A 22,850-nucleotide genomic window follows, 5' to 3' on the forward strand; every position below is an offset into this window, starting at 1 on the left:
TCTCTCCTGGTTCCCTTGTTTGGCTATGGATACCGCCTCACATCCCCGGCCTTTCTTCGAAACTACTCGCGCGGTACCATGGTCCATACCGGATCATCGACGCCTCCTCCCCTGTGAACTATATAGTTAAGACCGTCACACCATTGCCGGACCTTCGTTGTCGAGGTCGCGAGACAGTGCATGTTAGCCGTGCCTTATTTCGACCCCCTCATCCTGTTTAATCCCTGAGTCGCCAGGATGGCTCCGTTTCACACCCGGGGCCAATGTAATGAAGCGGACGCGCCTTGTGTTTCTGGCAGCAGCTCAGAGACGACGACGACCCGTGCTGTGATTTGCAAGAGAACTCGGACTGTTTGCTGCTGCTAGGCTGCTGTTTATCTGCTGCTTCTCACCTTGAATTAAACATCATTACAAGAGGATCAACCATCGCTGTAGTTCAATTCCATGTATGCAGAAGATGTAGGTTAGGTTCTCACAAAAAGCACAATGTTTTTTTGTTTTTTTTGTCCACTTTCATTACCCTTGACATTAAAATTTTTACATTCCAATTTAAAATCACAGCTAATTGGCCCTGTGGGTTTCTTGGTTTCATTGTCCGTTGGCTTTACGTGGGCCTAACGAAAAAATTGAGTCCAGCAGTTCCCCCTATGACGTGAGATTTAGTAAGACATGTCCAACACACACAGCAAACAAACAAATGAGACAGGAACTTGAAAACATACAACATGCACTGGTCAACAGTGGTGAAACAATAAAACAAGGCAAGCCTCAGGTTGGAGCCGGTATATCCACAAAGGGACTTTCAAAATGTTGGCTCCGGTTTGAAGCTTCCCTTGCCCTGACCAATTTTCATTACTTCCAGGTCTCCACCTTCTTGTGAACCTGTGTTGCTTGCACAGCATGCACTGGGGGACAGGGTTGTAAGTGGTCAATTACATACGACAAAGTGCTCGACACAGGAGTACTTTTATTTTGAAAGAACAGTGAGCTAACGAAACGGGGGCATCGGAGGCGCAGTTCTGTGGGTGACTGTACATGAGAAGGACGGACTAGGCGCTCCACGTGGCTTTATCGGTTCTCCATCGCTTTGTCCCTGGCAATGACCGATTCCTCAAACTTAATCATGAAGGTTGTTCCTTTGTACCAGTGGGCAGTCACCTTGGCTGGCTGCAATGGCACAAAACACAAGAAGGAGAGGGATACTTGGAATGAAGACAAACATGTACTATCGGCCACAATAGTTTCCTTAGCAAGAGTACTAATGGCAGGATTATGCATTGCTTAGCGTCATGACAATGATGAGTACCAACAATAGAATTTAAAATCGACAATGGAGTGCGCTCGTGCTTGCAATAAAAACTGGGTTTCTATACACCATTTATAGTACTGCCAAAGTGCCTTGAAGCCACTTACTGGAGCTGCCATTAGCGTCTTCACATGTCCTTAGATCATGTCATGGCATAATCGACACATTGCTTAACATCATGACACTGCCCATTAGTGTCTTCAAATGGCCTTAGGTAACAAAATGACACCAATGGAGCGGCACAACTGACGTTAAACAATAAGCAATGCATAGGTTAGGTCATGCTACTTGTGCCATGGCACTAACGGCAGCTTCAAACAGTTGTTTCAAGGCATTCCAACAGTGGTATAAGTGTTGCATAGAGAAGCTCAGCTTTAGTGCAAAGCTGCCTGAAGTCTAGCTTTAGTGCCAAAGCAGGGTTAAACGGTAAAAGCCCAATCGTTCGTATTCATCACCACCTGCAGCAGTGCATTTTATGTCAGCCGGGAGACAGAAGCCTCTCCCAGCAGTCTCGAACTATTTCTCCATCACGTCAGGCGACTCCACCCTATGCTTGTAAATTTCTTAATTTCGTCATGTCACCCACTTCCCTGCCGTTCTTGACTTTGTTTCCCTTTGCGCGGCCACCATTCTGTACCTACAACAGACCGCCAGTTATGCGCACCACACATAAAATGACCCTGCCCAACTCAATTCTTCCCCTTACTTTTAACTGGAATACCAGTGGCATCTGTCTGCTCCATAATCCATACTGACATCTAATCCCATACCATCATAATACCATACCATACCATACCATACCATAATCCATACCGTCTTTCTGTCTATCTTAAGTCAAACCAGTAAGCAGTTGTTGATAACATAGTCTTGTTATTTTTGCAATACAGCTCGAATACTGTATTACACAACTGTTGTAGCATTACTGCTAGTGATGGCAGCAGTGACAAGGACGATGTTTGCCCGACAAGCAGAGGAGAACGCGCTCGACGTCCGACCGGACGGTCCCCATCATAGCGATTCCTCAGCTGTCAACAACATACCCGCACCCATGGCCAGGCTGGCCCCCTCAATATATCTTGTGGCTCATTGCCACGTACCTGCCACAATGCCATAAGCTTGTTCGCACAGATCAACATTTTGGACGTAGAAGTCTAAAGAAGCCTAGACGTCTCCAGACCTTACATAAGCCCATTGCCAATAAATATAGCAACGCACAGCTTTATTTCCAGTCTGCATGAGAGCACTTTGGCTCAGGAACTTTTGTGACAGATAAGCACACTACATGCAACGAAACCAATCATAATCCACTTTAACTGAACAAGCAACAGTTACTAACACACATTTTAGTCACACCAACAAACGCCCTTGCACATAACACTCCAGAAATATGTGTAAGTTAGTCACAGACAATAAACATGCTTGTTAGTTCCAGTACTTGGTACATATGGAAGTGACCATATGGAATCACCTGCCGCTTTTCAGGTGATTACTGTAGTGCAGGCACATGAAGATCAAATAAACAAGGCACAGCAATATAATACCTTCAAACAGCTTTGTCAATGCACTGAGCATTTCTACCCGAAACTGGTTTACCATACGCTCAATGTCCACTGAAATCACCAAGCTTATTACTGAATATGACAGACTGCTAGAGTTGAATGGGGTTGGTTATTCTCCCCAAAGTCAAATAGATAACAATTATTTTGTCGAAATATACCTGCAACTGTTATTCTGGTTTCCTCGTCTACCAATGCCATAATAATCCTCTTCGAAATAACCTTACAAGCCCAATTGCTAATGCCCACAATACAATGCATTTTATTATGTGTGGGAGGTACAGCAAATCGCTACAATGATACTGAATGCAGCCAACACACACACATGCGCATAGCAAAACACTGCAACAACCACCATATACTGAGCTTTCTTTAACTGACAAGAATTTTTGTTTAATCACCTGTGGCAAATAGGCCACTTCCAGTCCTTGAGATGGACTAATCGCAGAGGCGCATATTACTTGCACAATAAATTTAAATACATAATCAACTAGTAACAAAATTTCACGAATTAAGTATTTAATTATTTTATGGCAGATTGCAATTTATGAATCACAGCCAGTAAGTTCCCAAGGCATATCCACTTGAAACGAATTCTGAAGATGCCATCGGTTTAGATATATTCATTCCTAAAGTGTGCAACAAAATACATTGGTGTTCCAGTTATTCTTATGCTCCAATGCAATAAACAACATTTTCATAAAAAGTGGAACAAGAGTGTATTTTTACCGCAACACTGACAGCGTTCGTCTCAAAACTAGTGCTAATTTTAAGATTTGCTCCAAGTAGTGTGTACCATAGTGAAGAAGATGCGAACCACTGGGCTGGCGCTAGCCGCGCGGCTTGAAGCTCGTGCTCACTGGTATTCGGACTGCCTCGTGCTCACCGTGGACCAATTTGCCTTCCATAAATTAATCGCGTAACACATTTGGAGGGAGGTGCTGGGTTTCCACACACTGTGGGTATCCATGATGAACACAAGGCAGTCCAAATAGCCCAAATCCCGATGAACATGAGCTTCAGCCTTGTGGCTAGCTCCAGCACAGTGGCTTGCATCTTCTTGACTACAGCGCCTTTAAAACTCGTACATTGCTATAGTGCCCTATATATAGCTATATAGCTATAGTACATTGCTATAACGAGTTATGAAGGTGATTTATAAAAATTTTGTAATAAATTTGTCAAACATTCATTTTCATTTTTTGTGCAAAAAATGACCACTTCTTCAAGCAGCCCAGTTCAAGGACAAGAATTGTGCTATCTGCTGCAAACAATAAAAAGAATCTAGTAAGACTAAAAACAAAAAGACACCTGGTACAATAGACTGCACGGGTGATCGGCATGCAGCATGGCGAGCGAACATGCACATGCACTTTTGGAGAATGTTGCTATGAATTACAGCCACTTTTTAAACCCAAACTGTGCAAAATATGCAATGTTCAATACATGATGGCCATGATTTTCTTCCAGCAACAGCAGTATGCAACAAACAATGGCCTTAGAGATAACTGTGTTACCTTGAGGGAGCCTTCACTAAAATTTGTACAGAAGGGGGGAGGGCGTGTAATACAGCTGAATCTCGGATAATTCAAACTCGAAGAGGTCTGAAAATTTGCTTGAATTAAACGGAGCTAAAACTGAAGGAAGTTCATCGAATGGACGATAACACTGCGCAAAGTGACGACGCACGTGCACTGAGCTAACACACGAGTGACAAATCCCAGAAATGTGGCTTCACTGCAGCGCGGCGCGTGCTGCCGGAGGAGAACGCGGAGGAGAGCGCGTGCTGCCTGTGTTATCATGTTTTTTCCAAGACCTTGATAACATTCTTATGCCCTGCCAACATGGTTTCAGAAAACATAGGTCGACCAATACAGCTGTTTTGACCTTATCTGAGCTTATTAATTATCCTTTAAATAATAAAACAGTACTAGGCATGTTTCTCGACAAAGAAATCCTTTGACATTGTTAACCATAGCATATTCATAAATTAAAATGTAATGGTTTTCGTGGAATGTGCCTAGCTTTCTTTAAAAACTACCTATTAAGGTGCGAGGCCACATTCAAAAGTAAATTTTCCTGCACAAGGTTGATTTTATGTATGCCCAAACATTCAGAAACATGTTGCAAAAGGAATTATCTTCCTATCATCATTGGTTAGAAATTTAGTTTTCCAACCCATACCCTCGTATTGCGAAACTGAAACCACATTGCTTTGGTTCCGAACATCAGTAGTATTTCTTTTATATAAATGCCATTCGAAACACTTTTTTCATTTTATGTTGTCTGAAACATTTACAGGCATTTTTGTACTTGGTTGTGCTTTTGCAATTCTTTTAAGATCTCCAAAAACAGCCACAAAGCTTCAATGTGTTGTTTTGACACCTTTCACATAGCTTGAAACATTTGTTTACGTTTTTCTCAAAACAAGATTTTGCTCCACCTCATGTTATGCAAACTTTAAGAACCTTTTTCAGAATGAATATTTCAAAATTTTGCACACTCATTCCACACATAGAGATGTGTGCAGCGAACTAAGACAAAAGAAAATGATGCAATATTTTTAATTTACAGCTCATTTTACAAGTAAACTTGGTTCAAATGGGCAATTTCTTTCATTTTGCTTAGTTTATCAAACATTACTTCCTCAATATTTATTGCATTACATTTATCCTAGTTCATTGCATAGGTCCCACACTTAGCTACATAAATGCCAAAAGTCTTACTCAATTTAGCAATTCATTATTTACTTATCATTGCTGGCACAACTAGCCCTCTTAACCCCTTTTATGACAAAAATTACTTGCCAGAAAATAAAGTGAACCATTTCTTTTGCACTTTAAATAGTTGATTAATTTAAAATAAGACATGCTAATTCAGGAAAAAAATTTATTTAAATCCTGCATTTCGATTCTAAAAAAGTTCTTTTTCTGTGCGTTGCCTCCCGCCTTAAAGGGAGCCTGAAGTGATTTTGACCATTTTGTACAAGCGTACTTAGTCGTTCTGATCACTGACGCATCTACGTGCTCCGGGTAAAGCGTGTAATTAGAAGGTTTTAAAAACGTACATCACTGCCGATTGCAGCACGCCGCTCCCCTGAATTTTCAGCCACCCTACACCAAGTGATGTGTGGTGGCCATATGACATCAGCAGGGCGAGCTATCCGACTGGCTGCCCAGGGCACGTCAATAATTTTTCCAACTTTACGGTGAACAAGTGTTGTTCGTAATAGTTGGAATGTTCGTTCATTTGTTTCTATAAAAGAAAGTTATAGAAAGAGAATGCACAAGGACAATTTATCACTACACCTCAAGCACTTCAAGCGCACAGCAAGTGCCGTCCTGCTTGTGTTAGAACGTTCTCCGTGTTGACGCGAGCTGTGTTAGTCGCGATCTTTCTTTTCCTGAGGACCATGGATTGCCCTAGTTACATTGTGGGCTGCAAATCTAGCAATTGGCGACATGTAAAGCTGCCACATCATATCTCTCTGCAAGGCAGAGGCGCAAGCGTGACCGGCGTACACAGTGCAGCCCCCCCCCCCCCCCCTTCCCCCACCCCTGGTGGCACAAAGCTCAACCAAACACAGAGCTAATATAGCAGTAACCAAGTGTATTCTACTTTGCTGCTGGTGTAAATTTTTGGGCAGGAGCGTAATCTTGAATACGTTGTCTTTTTAAATGTTTAGAATGTATGACACTTGGTTACACCATTATTAGCTCTGTGTTTGATTGGTTAAGCTCCGCACCACCTGGTGGCTGGACCGTGCAGGCCGCTCACGTACGTCTACACTAAAGCTCCTTCATCACAGCAGTCAGTAGTAGTATGCAGGGGCTTTAGTTTACGCCTCCGCCCATCCGTGAAGACACCCAGCTCTCCTGTGGTTACCGCAATACGGACACGCTCAACGCTGCGACAGAATGCTCGCAACCCACGCTGCTTGAATAGCTAGGCCGCGGAGAGGTCGGAGAGGCTTCGCACACTGGCTCCAAGAGAACCAGAAGACGACACGACATCACATCATGACGCACAGCCAGTGAAGGCGGAGCTTAGCCTCGATAACTCGGCGAACGAGTGGAGAAAAAGCTTGGCTAGGGAGGATTGTAACTTGTAATCGTCCGTAGCTCTCTTAATAGGAGACGCTTCACTTTAATTGTGGCAGGAATGTTTTACTGTAGCTGAACCCTGTACGTCTACAAAATTTGTCCAAACCGTTTTAGAGATCCTTTAAACCTTTAATGATGGCACATATAAATACCTGAAAAGAATGTTTTTCCTTGTAAATGTACAAAACACATTGAGGATAAGCATAATCAACGAAAAGAAAACATGCAGTAGAAGCTCATTCATACGTTTTGGAAAAAAATACGAGAGAGAGAATGTACTAACCAGGAGAACTAACGATTTGTTGCCACTAAAAATTTGACAGGCTCAACTGTAGTTGACATCTATGTAATGCAAAGCGTTGCGCGAATCATTGGAACACAAGAAGTGCATTGTCATTTTTTTGCAGCTTCAGCAAGCTTACGTTTGCACTCCTCGAATTTGGGCTGGGTAAGCAGCTTGTTTGAGCAAGCGGGGCATTTTGGTGGAAAGTTTTGACGTGTCCACTCAAAGCGAATCGTTCCGGCACCCGAGACGCCGACATACGGTGACATACAGCGAGCTGCTGGTGGTAGGGGCCCGAGAAGCCCGAGGTGTACGCTGTCGTTTTCCTATCGCATAGTCATTTAAGGCAGCGATGAGTAACTGAAACGAAATTGAGCTGCTAGGAGACACTAGAATACGATGCCTATGATGCCACTAGAGCAAAACATGATGCTCACTTCGCACTTCCGGGCGACGCGTTTGGTTTATGGTGTGCAGTATGCTTCTAACAGTACTACGCCTCACACTCTGCGAAACAAATAGGTAAAGATGCTTATCACAGTAAGGTTGGTGACGATAGCTGTGAATGTGGCATATGAAGTCGCGGGATAAGATCTGCTCGTCTTGGAATGGGAAACTGCGTGTGCGCTGGTGTTTTCACGCGAGACGGGCGGGTGAGTATTGCGGGGAAGCTGCAGAGGCAGGTGGCTACTGTTCTCGATCGCCTACGTCTAGTGCCTTTTCTTGTTTACGTGGGATCTAGCGGCCGGAAAGCGTATCATACGATTGAAGTTCGGCAATGTACTGAATGTTGGCGCCGAAAGATAGTGCTTTCCGGGAAGATATGAAGTAGTAAACACGAAGCGTAACTGTATTGGCAAATTTTTTCGTAACTCAATCATGAATGTTGACGCTGGGAAACTGTACGTAACAGGATAGAATCAATGAGGTTCTATTGCATTTTGCAAGAACATTTTCAGCATTATGGGCAATACCCAAGGCAGAAAACTGAGAGAGAGCTTCACCCTAGCTACTTGTGGCTTCGTTTGGAATGCGTACAGACAGCTCTCATCATATGTGAACCATAGGTATACAATTGATTTGCTGTACATACATGTGTGACATGACTGCAGCCTGAAATCTTGGATTGGTCTGTCTCCTCTGACCGTGGTTTCAAAAGAAAGCGAGTCGCGTGCCAAGCATCTTCTAGATCGTCCTGCGTTCCTGCTTTAAACCAACAAATGATGCTTGCTGCCTATCATTCAATTTGAATGGGGGTGAAATGTGAAAACGCTCATGTGCCTAGATTTAGGTGCACATGAAGAACACCAGGTGGTCAAAATTCATCCAGAGCCCCCCACTACGGCATGCCTCATGATCATATTAAGGTTTTGGCATGCAAAAACCCCACAATTTAATTTAGATTTTGGGGTTTCACAGACACGACACCGGAGGAGGGGAAGGATGGAATAGCATGCATATTTTTTAAAGCTTTCCCTGAGCACACACCTTCTGTGGGATACATACATCCATTACTAATGATGATTTACATTTAGCCATAGCACACAAGCAGTAGCAAACACGGAACAGCAAGGACAGACGAGCAGGACATTTTTCGATCCCAGCGGCTTTTAGAGATTTTGTTGTGGATTTATTATTTTTTTTTTTGCTACAGTATAGAAATTTGTCTGAATAAACTTGTTCAAAACATGTATCCCTCTAGTGTCGTTTCACCATCAGAAAACTTACAAGAATGTGGCTGGACATCAACTGGCGAACCTTTTTCACAAGCACAATTTCTAGGAAAACTTTGCACAACATTGGTAAAATTGAAGACTGGCCCCGAATTCATTAACTTTATAAAAAATTCAAGAGTTGGCAGGTGTGCCTATGTACTGTCAGAGATTTCAGGGAACACACACGGTTCATAGCAATTTCTGTGGAAGAACTTGTACGAGTTCTGAAGGACTTCCGAGGCCCCAACAAAGCATTTTCAATGACAAAGGAATATTATGCATAAGAGATAAAAAACAAAACACTGCTGTGATTCGAGCTCATGCCATCTAGGATCAAAGAAAAAGATGTGCCACCTGCCACGAAGGAGCTCATGTGCACAAACACGTGGAGCCAGTTTCTAGCAGAACAGCTGAATAATATTGTTCCTTGTCAGTGAACCATACGCCATATTAAACATTTGGTGTGGAAGACCCAGGAATTACCACTGTAGACCACAGAAGGCTACCGAGTTCATACTAGAAATTAGCTCCAAATGCACTGCTCATGAGGCAGCCCATGCAAAGAACGCTATGTCACATTTTGTCTCTCCTATTAGAGCCACAACAAAGAGTGGTTATGCAAAGTAGCCCCCCACAACTGCAAATGAGTTCATCGGCGTTAAACACATCATTAACAATGCAGAATCTTTCTTTCATTGCACATAAAAAGCACATGAGAAAGGCTTAGAGACCAAAGAATACCATGTGTGCCCCAACAATCGCCATCGCACTAAGCCGCTAACCAGAGTGGGCTGGCTTGACTTTTGGACTGCACCAAATTTGTAGCCAGATGTCCCAAACAAAATCCAGTGGGCTACCCCCAAAATTAAATTCAAGGATCCATATATCATGCCATAAAATTTTAAGGCTTTTCAAGGCCTTCAATATGGCATTTTGTCATTCAAAGGTTCTGCAAGTGTCCAAGAACAGCTATGGAACAAGAACACTGAAGCCTTGGAAAAGCGAAATTGCCTAGCAGGCAAAGCAGACATTGCGGACATCATACACAATGTCTACACTTCAGGAACACAACCATACTAAATGATCATCACAGCCGATTTAAGTACACTGCACCCCAAATCCCTCACCCAAAAATGTTGAATTGCCCATCATCTATACATAGACCGAATTTAGACATAATTTAAGCAAGATCCGGGGCCGAAATCACAGATCTTTGTTCATAAGTGCTGTCAGGCAGCCTTTGATAATACTTCTATCACAGTTGGCTGGCTAATACTAACAGTTCTAGAGCAAGATTTTTCTTGTGATTATAGGCTATGAACAGCATAGGCGCAAGCAAGTTGGTGTATATCATTGTCAAAGACAAAATACTGCTAACGAACAGGACAAATTTAAGCCAAAACATGAGCAGCCACCTGCAACTTAACATACACCTGGAAAACCCTCGCTTTGTCAAAAAGACACATTTACTGTGTAGGGAGCCTTGTTCCAATAGCGTAGATAGGGAGAGAAGTTGCTCCAATATTTTGCACTGTATTCCACTAAATGTGTCACAAAAATTTGCAATACCAAAACTGAAAAAAAAAAAAAGAGGACACCTAAGCACTTCTTGTGAGAAGTGAATGCGAAAGCATTAATGTCCAATTGAACGCCACTGAGCTGTCCGAGTTATTAAGTGACAGCAGGTGTTCCTGTTCGCACGCATTGCTCCGTTGAGGCCCAAACCAGCAAGCGCGAGCCAGCGTCACGAGCGCGAGGCGCACTCGAGATGTGGTGTCGCAGCCATTGGAAAGTTAGGTGCCGTATTTTCGCTGCTATAGACGTCGCAGAATTTTTCGCTCAATAAGTCATTTGACGATTTCGCATCAAAAGAAATGATGACGACCGATTCGTCAACATCGCCCGCTGGAAGTTCCGCAGAACTAAGAATCTTTGAAACCAGTGCAGAGTGTTCGTCCATTTCTTCGCACATGCTGTCAGTGGCACCCGCAATGCTTTCCTGCATCGCATCCACGTACGCGTAGCACCTAGAGTGCAGTGCACGCTGTCCTGAGAGCTGCATCTTATATTCGCTTCACACAGCACTGTGCCACGTGCTTGTACACTCGGCAACCGATAATTCAGACTCAACGGGTACCGCTAAAAAATCCAAATAATCGGAAGTCCAAATTGCCAGATTTGCACAAAAATCAGTGACTATTCCACAAGGGGCAAAAAAGGAAAGAAAAAAAAAAGGCATGCCGTATTCTCAGATCGTCACATTAGGGGACACATTCAATTTCGCGTGACTAGCGCAAGGTGCACTGACTTTTAAGGGCAATGGCATCCTTAGCGCACTGCCAAGCACGCTATCTTTCATGCGACCAGTGCAAGAGCGAGGGCATTTTTGGCCCAGTGCCAAGCTCGTTATCACATAGCTGAAACACAGGCGCCCAGTGATGCCTCCGGTGCTGTTAAAAAAAAAAGGTAACACAGAATATTGCGAAAATGAAAGTATATATTCAAAAATGATTGTCCAAACATATGGCCCAAGTTTGTCAAAGCATTGCTGCGTGCACGTACACTTGCCTTTGGCCTAGAGATTCCGTGGCTGCGATTTTTTTAGTAATGCCTTTTATGCTATCCTTCCTCACGCTCTTCGTCAGTAGTCAGAGCAACACTCCACACACCGGGCTTCTTCAATTTTCGGAAATCAGGCAGGCCCCGGGCAGCCAGATGGCAGCCAGCTAGTTCCGGTTCTGATAGGAAGTCACGTGGTATGGGATCCCAAGACAACCCCAAGTTTGCAAAATTTAACGCTGGGACAGCGCTGGCCGCGGAAGAAATGCAAACATGCTACCAGCATGGCAGCGACCGGCGTGGGCGGCGCGCGCGCAGCATAGTCGGCCCATTTCTGTGCTGTCAGCTTGAAAATATATAGTTGCATTCGGGAATACGATCACTTTTGCGAGATTTCGCACAACTTGGCACAGGACGCGCACTGTGCAGCTCACTTTGCACAGCGCAACAAACGGCGTGCGTCGCATCCGATTCCAAGACGTGAAATCGCACGTAAGTGATCGCTCGAGGATGCCTGCTCGTATAGCGATCACGTCGGCCGCTGGCGACATTCGACATCATTTGACAAGACACGAAAAAGTAGGATATCGGGTACGTCTTATATGCATAAAATTTAGTACACGCTTGAATTAGATTTCAGAAAGTTTGTTTCAGCTGACGGTGCTCCTCTTAATTCTGCTCCTGTGCTAAAGGAGCTGGGGCTGAGGCTGGCACGTGAAAATGCACGCCGCCTGTAACGAAAAGCTTCATACGAAAAATAGCATTGGCTGATCACGATAGCAATAATAAAGCTAATGTACGTGTGGTCATTACTCATCTCAACTAGTGCATTCCTTTAACATCAACTGCCTATATATACAGTGTAGACCGCTTATAACGTAAGTCGCCGGAGTCACGAATATCTGCACTATAAGTGGTACCGCACCATAACCAAAACGATTTTCAAGCCTTTGCGATTGCGTTTTCGCCAGTGAGCTGGCGAAAACATTATCTCGATGTAGCCGGTGCTCTTAAGTTCGTCAGCTTTGCACCGAGTCAAAACGAAACAACAGTTTGCCTCAACCGCTGAGGAAAAAAACGTGACCGCTGTCGACGCGATTATGAACGGCGACTTTGCGGTGCTGAAGGCACGCACCCGACGCACGCACCAAGTCTGGACGAATTAACTACCATTCGCTGCAACAACTAGCGGTCGAAACCGCGGTCGCTATCTATGCGATCATCGATGGCGACTACGCAGTTTTTTAGGCACGTGGCCGACGCGTGTACCGAGTAAAAACGAAACTACTGTTCGCTGCAACCGCGGCAGAGAAAACCGCGGCCGCTATCGACGCGATCGTGGATGACTACGCAGTTATGAAAGCCCACGGCCAACGCGGTGTTATGCGCAGCGGTAAACGCAAGAATACAGGCTTTAAAGACACAAATAGGCTCGAAGCGTTCCGACGTTGCTGTCATTCAAGTACGTTTTCAACCGATGGCTGCGGTGATGCGGACTCCGCCGCTTCGTTTCGGTTGGACGCTAGCGCCATTCTTGCTCTTTTGCGTCGCACATTTGCGGCGCTCCCCGCTCACCGAGCTCTGAAAGTAGTCCGAATTAACCGATGTGCGGCCAAATAAGTCCTAATTAACGAGAGTTTGACTGCATTGAATAATGCACACGCCGGTCGAGAGCACGCACCTTGTTGAGAAGCTCGCTGCCGCCCTTGTCGGCGAGATCTTCCTGGGGAAGCCGCATTATAACCGGTATTTCATCTCACGCGGCTGCACTGTAAGCGGTATGCGTATACATGGAGTGCTATGGGAAAATTAACGGGAGTTTGAAAAGACCGTACTATATCCGGTCCTTCACTATAAACGGTTACGTTATAAGTGGTCTATACTGTAGTTAGAACGCATCGGTTTCGAGCTGCCATCCAAGCATACGAGGGGGAGAGACGGAGCAAACACGGGCTAGCTGCGAGGCCTACACTAACTGCAGAAAAAAGACATATCGCCGCATATACGTGACCAATGCGAAAACGGATACCACTAGAGAAATACATGAACCGAAAAGGCACCGCAATGTGCGGGAATGAGCGTCTACAACTTCGACAACTTGCGCGGAACACGAAGATACCAAAGCAAGCATGATTGAGAGCGCAGCGCGCTGTTCATGGCCGGGAAGAAGCATTTACGGGACACAAACAAAAGAAAACGTCAAATGGTTCGCCACCGCTTGTATGGCACTGCCTCGCAAGGCGGAACGGTGCGTTCGAACCCTAGTAAGATAACGCTAGAAGTAATGCAACCAGCGATCCACACACCGCGCTGACAAGTACGCGAGCGCTTTCTGAGACAAAGCCCAAAACCATGCCAACCGGGGCGGTGCACGCGTTCGACGCAAGCCAGGAAGTCCTCAAGCACCCGCGTTGCAATCCGTCAAGTCCCCACAAACATGGCGGCGAGCGCTCATTGCCTCTTTGTCGTCTGCTAGCCAGAGAACTTCCATAGAGCAGCCAGACCAAAATCGTCCTGGCTGGTTCTGGCAGCCCGCGGGTAGCCAGAAGCGTCCAGCCCGAGTTAAGCGAACGCGCGGTGGTAGCGCGTCACGCGGTGGGCGGAGCAACCCGAGAAAAACGAAGGCACTCTGGGTGGCTCTGGCAGCCCGCGGGTAGCCAGAAGTGGAAAATCAAGAAAGCCCACTATCAATGGAACCAGACGGCCATGACCGGTGGATAATAAGTGTGGCATAGAACCGAGCAGAAGGGATCACAACAAAATCGCGGCCCGTATCTCAACCATTGTAATGCTGTCACTACAGATTAACGAAACTAGTCACTGAATGCACCGAATTCTCATCAGCAACTACTAGATCGACTAGGTTTCACTGATTTCGGTTTCGGGGAGGCACCGGCGATATGGCCGATGACGATGTCGGCATACAAAAATGAATATATTATTTCTGCTTGACTCGGCAGCCAAATGAGCACATGGTCATGCATTCGGAGTATGAATTATAACACAGCACGCTGTAAGGTGTCCAAAATTTTGGTCGTCCTTATACATTAAGTTAAGGGACTAGTGGCAGTGCTGCGGAGCTGTCCAAATAATCAAACATGTCCAAATTATTGGTCGGTGACTTACCTGCTAGTGTTATCTAAACATACTCAACTAAATAACTACCCAACCTTAACGCTTTACTCCAAATGCTCTGATGACAAGCACCACACATCACGAAAATTTAGGTGAAATGAAATTTTACAGCAGCCAGCCTTGAAAACTATTCAGAATGAAAGCCTAGTTGAACTGAGGCACAAGACTTATCATGGTATGCCTTCTGCACTAAATATAATGCTGCTCGAGATTAAGTGGTGCTCCTGTGAGGCTTAAACACATCAGCATCTGAACTTTACAAATGGGAACTTCAGGCCCATCTCACTGCAACCAATCTAAGTGCAGCATGCTTTTGTTTTCATGCAAAGCATTGAGGGGGTGCCACAGCCACTTGCATATGGAAAGATGGCAACATCAAGATGAGGCAATAGAGAAGAGAACGTGCTTACAAAGTTGCAGCCGATGAGGATGGCTTCGATGATGCCAGCAACAAACGAGGCACAGTTGAGACTACCTGCAAAAAAAAAAAGATGGCAGAAATTGAGGTGAACCAAATACACATGCACAGGCACCGTCAAGCAGAATCGATTGCTGACAATTAATAGTTCGAAACAATAGGACAACATGTTTTGCAGCATTAATGCTCACAGACTAAGGTGCTAACAAACAGTCGCTTTCAATATGAGCTGCAACAAGGTACCAATGGTCGAAAAGGCTTCAAGTATGCACAATGGTGCCGACATAGGAGAAATTTGTTTAATAAATACCAGTAATTGGAACAGTGTTTAGATCTCCAATTTTCTTCCTTTTCTTAATATCATCGCCGATGTACAGTCTTGCCAATGAACCCTTTAACCATGGGCACTGAGTTGCAGCTCATACTGAGTCTGACTGCCCATTCAGAGACAATTATTTTCTTAATTTTTCTGGTCACAATATTTTCATCAGTAATTATCAAGAGACCTTACTTCAATTTTCTAGCAACGTTTCACCAGTACAAAAGCTCACCAGCATTTTGCATTCGACATTATGTAACAGTCCGCCTGCCATTTCCAATAATTGCTGGCGAGGAGAGACATAAAACCACAGCCTGTGTAACATAAGGATTCCTCTAGCTGAACTCTATTCCATTTGTGATCATCCGTATACAAGCGAGCTCAACACGAGACCACGGCCAGTATAACGTAAGGGTTTCTTTGGCTCCCCCCCCTCCAATTCTATTCCCTTATCATCATCCATGATTCACGGCCAGCTAATCCTGGTGATAACGCTTGGAAATTCTGATGAACAGCAAGAAGAAATAGCATTGAAAAAGAGTTATTGCCTTATCTTGGCCCATGTTGTGTACTGACTATGAATCTGTTGTTCAACCTAGCCCTGCTAAGTCACCTGAGGGTTGCACCACAAGTCACGCTTCACAGTGCTGCGTGCGTAATCAGGTAAATTCAACAAATAATTTGAGGCCAATTATTTCAGCTTCTGGGTGCCGAAATGGGTTCCGAGGGAAAAGAAGCACAGTCAAGGATGGCAGAAAATTAAGTGAAGTGATGAAATTAGGAAATCTGCAGGAGCAAGTTGGAATCAGCTAGTGCAATACAGGGGTAATTGAATATCGCTAGCAAAGGCCTTTGTCCTGCAGTGGACATCAGCCACGCAGGCTGTAATCGTTTTGAAATGTTGAAACACGGAACTAGACTTATAATGATTTCCTTCAACTTTCCAATATGGACTTGTGCCGTAATGTCTGTAACTAAGTGAATTAATGTATCAGCTTAATTAGTGAATTGACTGCTTTGGCTTTTCGTGCTAGCGATGTCTGCCTGGGCACATAATTAATCAATAGTGACATGATTCGAGTCACATTTGTGGGCTTTAAAAAGAAGTGCTCGAAGTAAAAAAAAAAAAAAAACAATACACCGTATAATGCTAATTGTTTGGCTGATCGGGCACTTAATAGAGTTAGCACACATAAGTAACACTAATACGGAGAAAGAAAAGATTTTTTCGAGTACCAGAAACACTCAATACCTTTCATTAAAGGTGTTCCAGCACACCTTTAATGCAGTTAAAATTGTGGCCACTAACAGCAGCTCAGTAGAAGTAACTACAGTGAACTTCGTTATAATCAAGTAGAATCTGACACAAAAATACCTTTGTTATATCCGATATTCATTATAAGCATGTATTCGCCACACACTGATATTTACTTTGTTACTCTATATCCAATAATTCGTATATTCGTGTTTGTTATGCTGAAGTTTGACTGTATAGAGCATGCAAGCAAGTAATTTATCTAGGATCTTCGAAAAGAAAGTCCTGAAGGCATAGTGGTCAATGAAGGTAACAGTTAAATATGAAATTCTTGAAGGCACGGAGGCCAATGAAATATATATATATATATATACACGCACTCGCTCTAAATGGCAAAGGCAGACTCGGCCATACCACTAATGCACCTTACAGCTTTGTGCTATGAGACCTCCCTTTTTATTCTCGCATATTCATGTATCTGTTGTATACATTGTATGAACAAAGAAATTGAATGATTCATTGATCACATCACTCACCTCTGTCCTTGGGAACAGAGATGAACTTGGTGACTAGAGGCTCCTTTTCAATCAGGTAGTCTGGTGAAAAGTAAAGGTCAACTGCTCCAAAGAATTCAGGCGGCTCTCAGATGTTTGTTCTTTCTTAAACAACAGAGGGCAATTGAGAAAATTATCAAAAGGGCATCATAATAGGCAAACATAGCCTGCCAGCATTACAACAGCAATCACTTTTGAAAAGATAACTGCCTTTTGCGACCAAATTGCCCCCTTTTTAAAAAATTCCACAAATAACAGACAGCCCATGTCCTGAACGGATTTCCCCTGCAATCCTCTGATGTACAAGCCAGATGCTGAAGCTTCGATGCACAAGACCACCTCAACAAGTGTTGAAAGAGCAACGGGTGTTAAAGGGACATTAAACGAAATCGCTATCCAGTTTACTGATAAAATATTTTCAAAGCTTCACTTTTGTTAATTTAGCTATAAGAGGTCGATTACAAGACAAGGAAATCAAAGCCCAACTCATTTTTTGAACTGCACCCTGAAACCTCAGTCAGTGTGCCCGTATGAAGTCGTGGATTTCAAAGTGTTTTCTTGGATTTAGTCCATTGTGGCACAGTGGAACTTCGCGAAACATGCTAATTTCAATCAATGGCTCATTTATAATACATGGTCCATTTTTTCCAATAAACTAGGTTGGAGCAGACATCAAAATTCCAGTAATAGCTAGCTGGTGCGGGGAACTTCAATGGGGATTCACCATCAGTCTTTCTTTCATTTCTGTCTGTTTTCCCAAGCCTTTCCTAATGGTTTTAGTCGCTCTTATGATGCTGTAAAAGCATAAATTGCTGATACAGCTAAACTTGTATTTCTCTTTGGTGTCGTTAGCGCACACGACACACATTGCTCGAATTCCTAGGCTGCATTTTCAATTCTTGCTAGCCCGTTCACTGCAGCAGCACTCTGTGAAGGCTCGATTCCTGTGCATGATGACCCACCGGTGGGTCACTTGTCCTATTCCTCTGGTTCATCGTGACCCACCGGTGAGCCAGCAGGGAGTTGTGCCTCTTTGAAACTTGCTCGAGAAGCAGAGAGATGGCACCACAATGCGTCAGAACAGGAGCAGACAAGAATTTTACATCTCGTTCATTTTTATCAAAACATGTCACTTGTGCATTGCAGGGAAGCCCTGCACAGCCGCACAGGGGGAGTAACTGCTGTGACCAACACGTGGCCCACGTCGCAGTGAACGTACTTGATCAACCAAGTTCAGATGCTTAAAAGAAACTTGAAGGTGTATCACGAGTCAATCTAGCACCTTACTCTCCATGTGCCAACAAAGTCAAATAACAAAGTCAAATACACAGTTTCCCAGTACCAATGATCATTGGAGCTCTTTACCCCTGCCATTTGCACACTATCACTAAATCAGTTTTCAGAATTGCTCTCCTGTGACTGATAATGGCTGATGTTCCATCAATTATCCTTAAATCAATCATCTGAAAACTTTGCCTGCATCTAAGTGTACAGAAGAGATAGCCAGATTGCATAAATCTTGCTTAGATAAATATATCCCCCTTCTTTTGATAAATAAAGGGGCATGTTTAACCAACAGGTACGCAACATGAAATTAAAAAAAAAAACAATGGCGCGCAGCTATAAACGAAACCTGTATAGGTTTCTCAGAAAAGAGGCTTAGCCACTGAGGAAAAACAAATTGTCCTGGTCCAGGAAGCAAACCCGGAACCAACTACTTGCTAAGGCAGTCGCACTACCATCCGAGCTAACCACGAGGCCAGCAGATGGCAACTTCCTGGTTTCCCAGTACTGATTTGCTAATCCGCTGTTCTGGTGCTTTGAGTTGCCAATTAGGCCAGCCTCGCTCTGCTAGTTCAGCTGCTAGCTTGGTGGTCAGTTTAGAGGCACTAAAGAAAAAGATTATTTGAGCTGTATTAGTAAATACCCCTTCTACAATACTGCAAAATATACTTTTAATGCTAGAAGAGGCTTGGTAGACCAGAAAATATTGAAAAATGAGAGATGCGTGGCCAGTGTCCCCTTGAAGATTCCACACAAGTTCGCCTTGACTTCATGGGTTTTGAAAGCGTCTGCTAAGGCCTAGTTAATTTGTTATCGGTAAACATTTACTGTATTGTATTTTAGAAAAACCAAACAATGATATTAGCAAGTTACAGGAACATTCAGTAAGTCACAATGGCTCAAATATGACAAGAATACTTTGAAACCCCCGATGTCACGGCGACGTGCCCAATGCTGGGGGGCTTTAGTGCTCAATTCAACAACTGGATCTTCGAGCTCTATTTTTTCTTCTGATAATCTGTCTATTAGTGTGAAATTCACGCAAATATTAATTCCCTTAACCAGAATGAACTTTCTTTTCAATTGCACAGCTTTCTTTGAGAAACATGCACGAGTTTCCCTTGCGCCACTAGTCTTGGGCAGATGACAATTTCTCCCTTTAGTGACACTTCCTACACTTCGTGGCTTTCTGAAAAACTTATCTGACAAAGTCTTACTTTTGCGTTTGATGTTTCTGCAAAGGAATAATTATTGTTTCTTCGAATACAGTAGATATCCATCCTCCTTGCTTCAAAGCACATTTCAGTTGCAGCCCTTTTATGGATGTGAATTGTAACAAACAAGACAGGAAGCCGTATCAGAGATTACCGGGAAGTACAGTGTACGGAACATAACGCAGAAAAGCCAAGGATACAGGTCTTGTCATCGTCGTTGGCCTGCTCGAGCTTGTCAGCCTCCTTTCCAAACAGAGTCTGCAGAGAAAGGGGAGACAACGAGCGCTTAGATTGGCTTGCCACGAAACCTTTGCAAGCGGCAGGATGCCAATCTTCCCGTCAAAAGCAGTGCTTCCGTTTGCACTGCACCACTTTAAAGCAGAACAAATGACAAAGCTGCGATGTTGGAACTAAGTGCACCTCATGGCACCACACCCCATACGGCCTAACCCCACCTGCCAACCTGCAAACATGAAAATTAGAAGAAAAAAGAGAAATCCCGCTGTGATTACACCAGAAAGGGCGAGGGGGGAATAGCCTGCATTTTTTTAAAAAGTCTGCCCGAAGTACTACGTACCTTTTCCAGGATACATGTGCACTCTATTAACGATGATTAACCTTTAGAGACACCACACGTGCAGCAGCAAACGTGGATCAGCATTAATTGTAAAGCAGCACACTGTTTTTGGATTATAATGACTCCTCTAGTGACCATGCTGTTCCCGATTAAGCCTGCTTCAGAAACTTGCCTAAAGAAACTTGCTCGAAGCACGTACCCTTATGGTATATGTCATCCTGTGCTGCTACAAGAGGGTGGCCCAAGTAGTATCACAATTTCTTTTTTGCATGCATTTATTTTTGCAATCTTACACCGCCCGATATCTTTCGACAGCTGCATTAAGACTTGGACGGCCGTGTTTTATTTTTTCGCGTGCTAGTCCAGTGGACATTTAGTGCTACAAAGAAAATGTTCCTTTGCCGTCACTTTCTTCCGACGAAGAATTCGTCAACAGTTTACAAATCCCTTCGACTGTCAAAGTGCAGACAGACCCGCCACGCTCGTTTGCGGCGTAGCACAGAGACATTTGCTCCACCAGCTGCTAGAAATATAACTTAGGAGTTTAGGCGTTTTTTTTTTTTTTTTTTCAAACTCTTTATAGATGTTGCAACAGGTAAGAAATGTTAATTTTTGCATGAGTTGCTTCTTGAAAGACAGGGAATGCGCTGAAATGACAAAATGAATATACTCGGGAGTGGCAGTCAAAGGGCTAAGACATTTTCATACAGAACTTCCTTTTCATTAGGCTTGAGGCAATATTTGTGAAATCGTATATATCAAATTCGTAATGTTGACAAAAAATTAGGGAGAGCTGGCAGGTATGACAATATATGGAAATACAATATGCAGCATTCACGCAGGAACCACGCAAGTGCAACGCTGATGCCAGGAAAATGCAACCAACTTGAACTTAGTCAAATCAAATTGCACGGTTATGTATATTAGCTATTCCGTTTAAAAACATGCACATAAATGAGAGAGAAATATAAGGGGAAAAGCAGGCTGGTAACTACATATAATAATGTTCTTTTTTTACGTTGTGATTTGTATGAGCACATGGTACCCTTTGTAATGCCATTTGGGACCTGAGGGTACTGCAATCAACAAATAACTAATTAAACTGCCACCGGAAGCGGCATAAGGTCTGCCTACTCATCAGAAAAAGCGGGTAGAAACTCAGAAATTAAAGAAATTACGGGGTTTATCTCTTTCCTTACCATGGGGAAACTGGCTGTTTTTTGTATGTTTGAGTTATAAAATTTTTGTGCAACAGCCAATAAGTTTACAGCGTCATGCAACATATAAAAGTGAAGGTAAATGAACAGGCTTTCAAATAATATTTATTTTGAAAAAATACAAAAAATGTTATTTGCGTAAAAAAATTTTTGAACAAAAAAACCGCAAAAATTTCGGTAACTAGCAACATCTCTGGCAAAATTTTTTTGAGAAATTCCAAAATATACAAATTGTTGATATATCCCTTGGCAACATTTCTTCAAAGAATTATACCCATAGATTAAGTACTCTTTGTGTTAAGAAAAATTACATGACGCATAGTGAAGTTCATTCAAGTTCTTGGTTGGCCCTACTTAAAATTTTTTTTTCAAGAAAAAGATTAATTTACAGCACAAAAACACAAGTACTAAACATACATTTCGGAAAAGGAACAGTAGTTACAAAACACGTAATAAAAATTACCAAGCACATAATTAATGAAACTCACAGCAAACTTTCCTAATGATACACTCATATTTTCAGAGAAAAAAATTCTCTACGTTGGTTTGTCAAGGATATGCGTCCATGCATATTTGTGGCGTTTATACATATATAGCATGAACGACCTCAGTCATAATGGACAAGCAAAAAAAAAACGAGAGCTCTCGCCAGCTGCTTCAGACCCCTACGGAGTGTCATCCCGAGGTCAATGCCCGAATCTCTCTGGGGCCAAATCTGGTGACAGCACGTCTTTTCCGAATGAAGTGGACACAACATAAATAAACAAAATAATAGTTTGGACACCAAAAGGGCAATTGAACTGGCTGTAGACATCGATAAACAAAACTGGAGGCGAAAATGAAACTTGCCGGCGGGTAACAGCTGATGTTCCCGTCTGATATCTGCTCAAGTTTCCTCATCCGAACTAAATTCTTACGACGCGACATCGATGTCCGAGTCATCACTGCTCGAAAAGTCCAAAAGATCGCTTCTAGGATAGCCGGGATCATGCGAAACTTCTTTCTTTAGAGCACGCGCGGTACCAGATGTCGACGCCATCACACCGCTCAAGTGCGCCCCAACCTTTGAGCTCGCGCACCCTTTAAAAATCCCCGCCACGCGGTAAAAATGTGAACCGCACAGAAACGGAAACTTAACTTTGTATACAATCACCGAGATGGCACTACGAGTTCAGGAGCGCACCGGTTTTTAAATAGGCGCTCAAAAACTTCGGTCACCGTTGATCGATGCCTAGTGACATGGTAAGGAAAGAGTTAACCCCGCGAAGGAATGCGTGCTATGACAGACACCATAGTGGAAAGCCCCAGATTACTATTAGACATGCAAAAGTCCCTCAAAAACAGTACTCAACTTA

The 22,850-nt window shown here is 43.5% G+C and overlaps 2 protein-coding genes across 2 annotated transcripts in view; both read right to left on the reverse strand.

Annotated features, from left to right (window-relative positions):
• The window catches only part of LOC119433007 (uncharacterized), a 280,121-nt gene that overhangs the window by 218,749 nt on the left and 38,522 nt on the right, over positions 1-22,850 (reverse strand). The window lies entirely within an intron of this gene.
• The window catches only part of LOC119433266 (trafficking protein particle complex subunit 5), a 42,026-nt gene continuing 20,123 nt past the window's right edge, over positions 948-22,850 (reverse strand). The window contains exons 4-7 of the mRNA XM_037700415.2: positions 19,902-19,959; positions 17,186-17,245; positions 15,068-15,132; positions 948-1,167 (exon numbers count right to left, since the gene is read on the reverse strand). Coding sequence (XP_037556343.1) covers positions 1,069-1,167; positions 15,068-15,132; positions 17,186-17,245; positions 19,902-19,959 — 282 coding nt within the window. The 3' untranslated portion in view covers positions 948-1,068. The remainder of the gene's footprint in view (positions 1,168-15,067; positions 15,133-17,185; positions 17,246-19,901; positions 19,960-22,850) is intronic.

The sequence above is a fragment of the Dermacentor silvarum genome, chromosome 11, assembly GCF_013339745.2.
Source record: "Dermacentor silvarum isolate Dsil-2018 chromosome 11, BIME_Dsil_1.4, whole genome shotgun sequence".
Lineage (NCBI taxonomy): Eukaryota > Metazoa > Arthropoda > Arachnida > Ixodida > Ixodidae > Dermacentor > Dermacentor silvarum.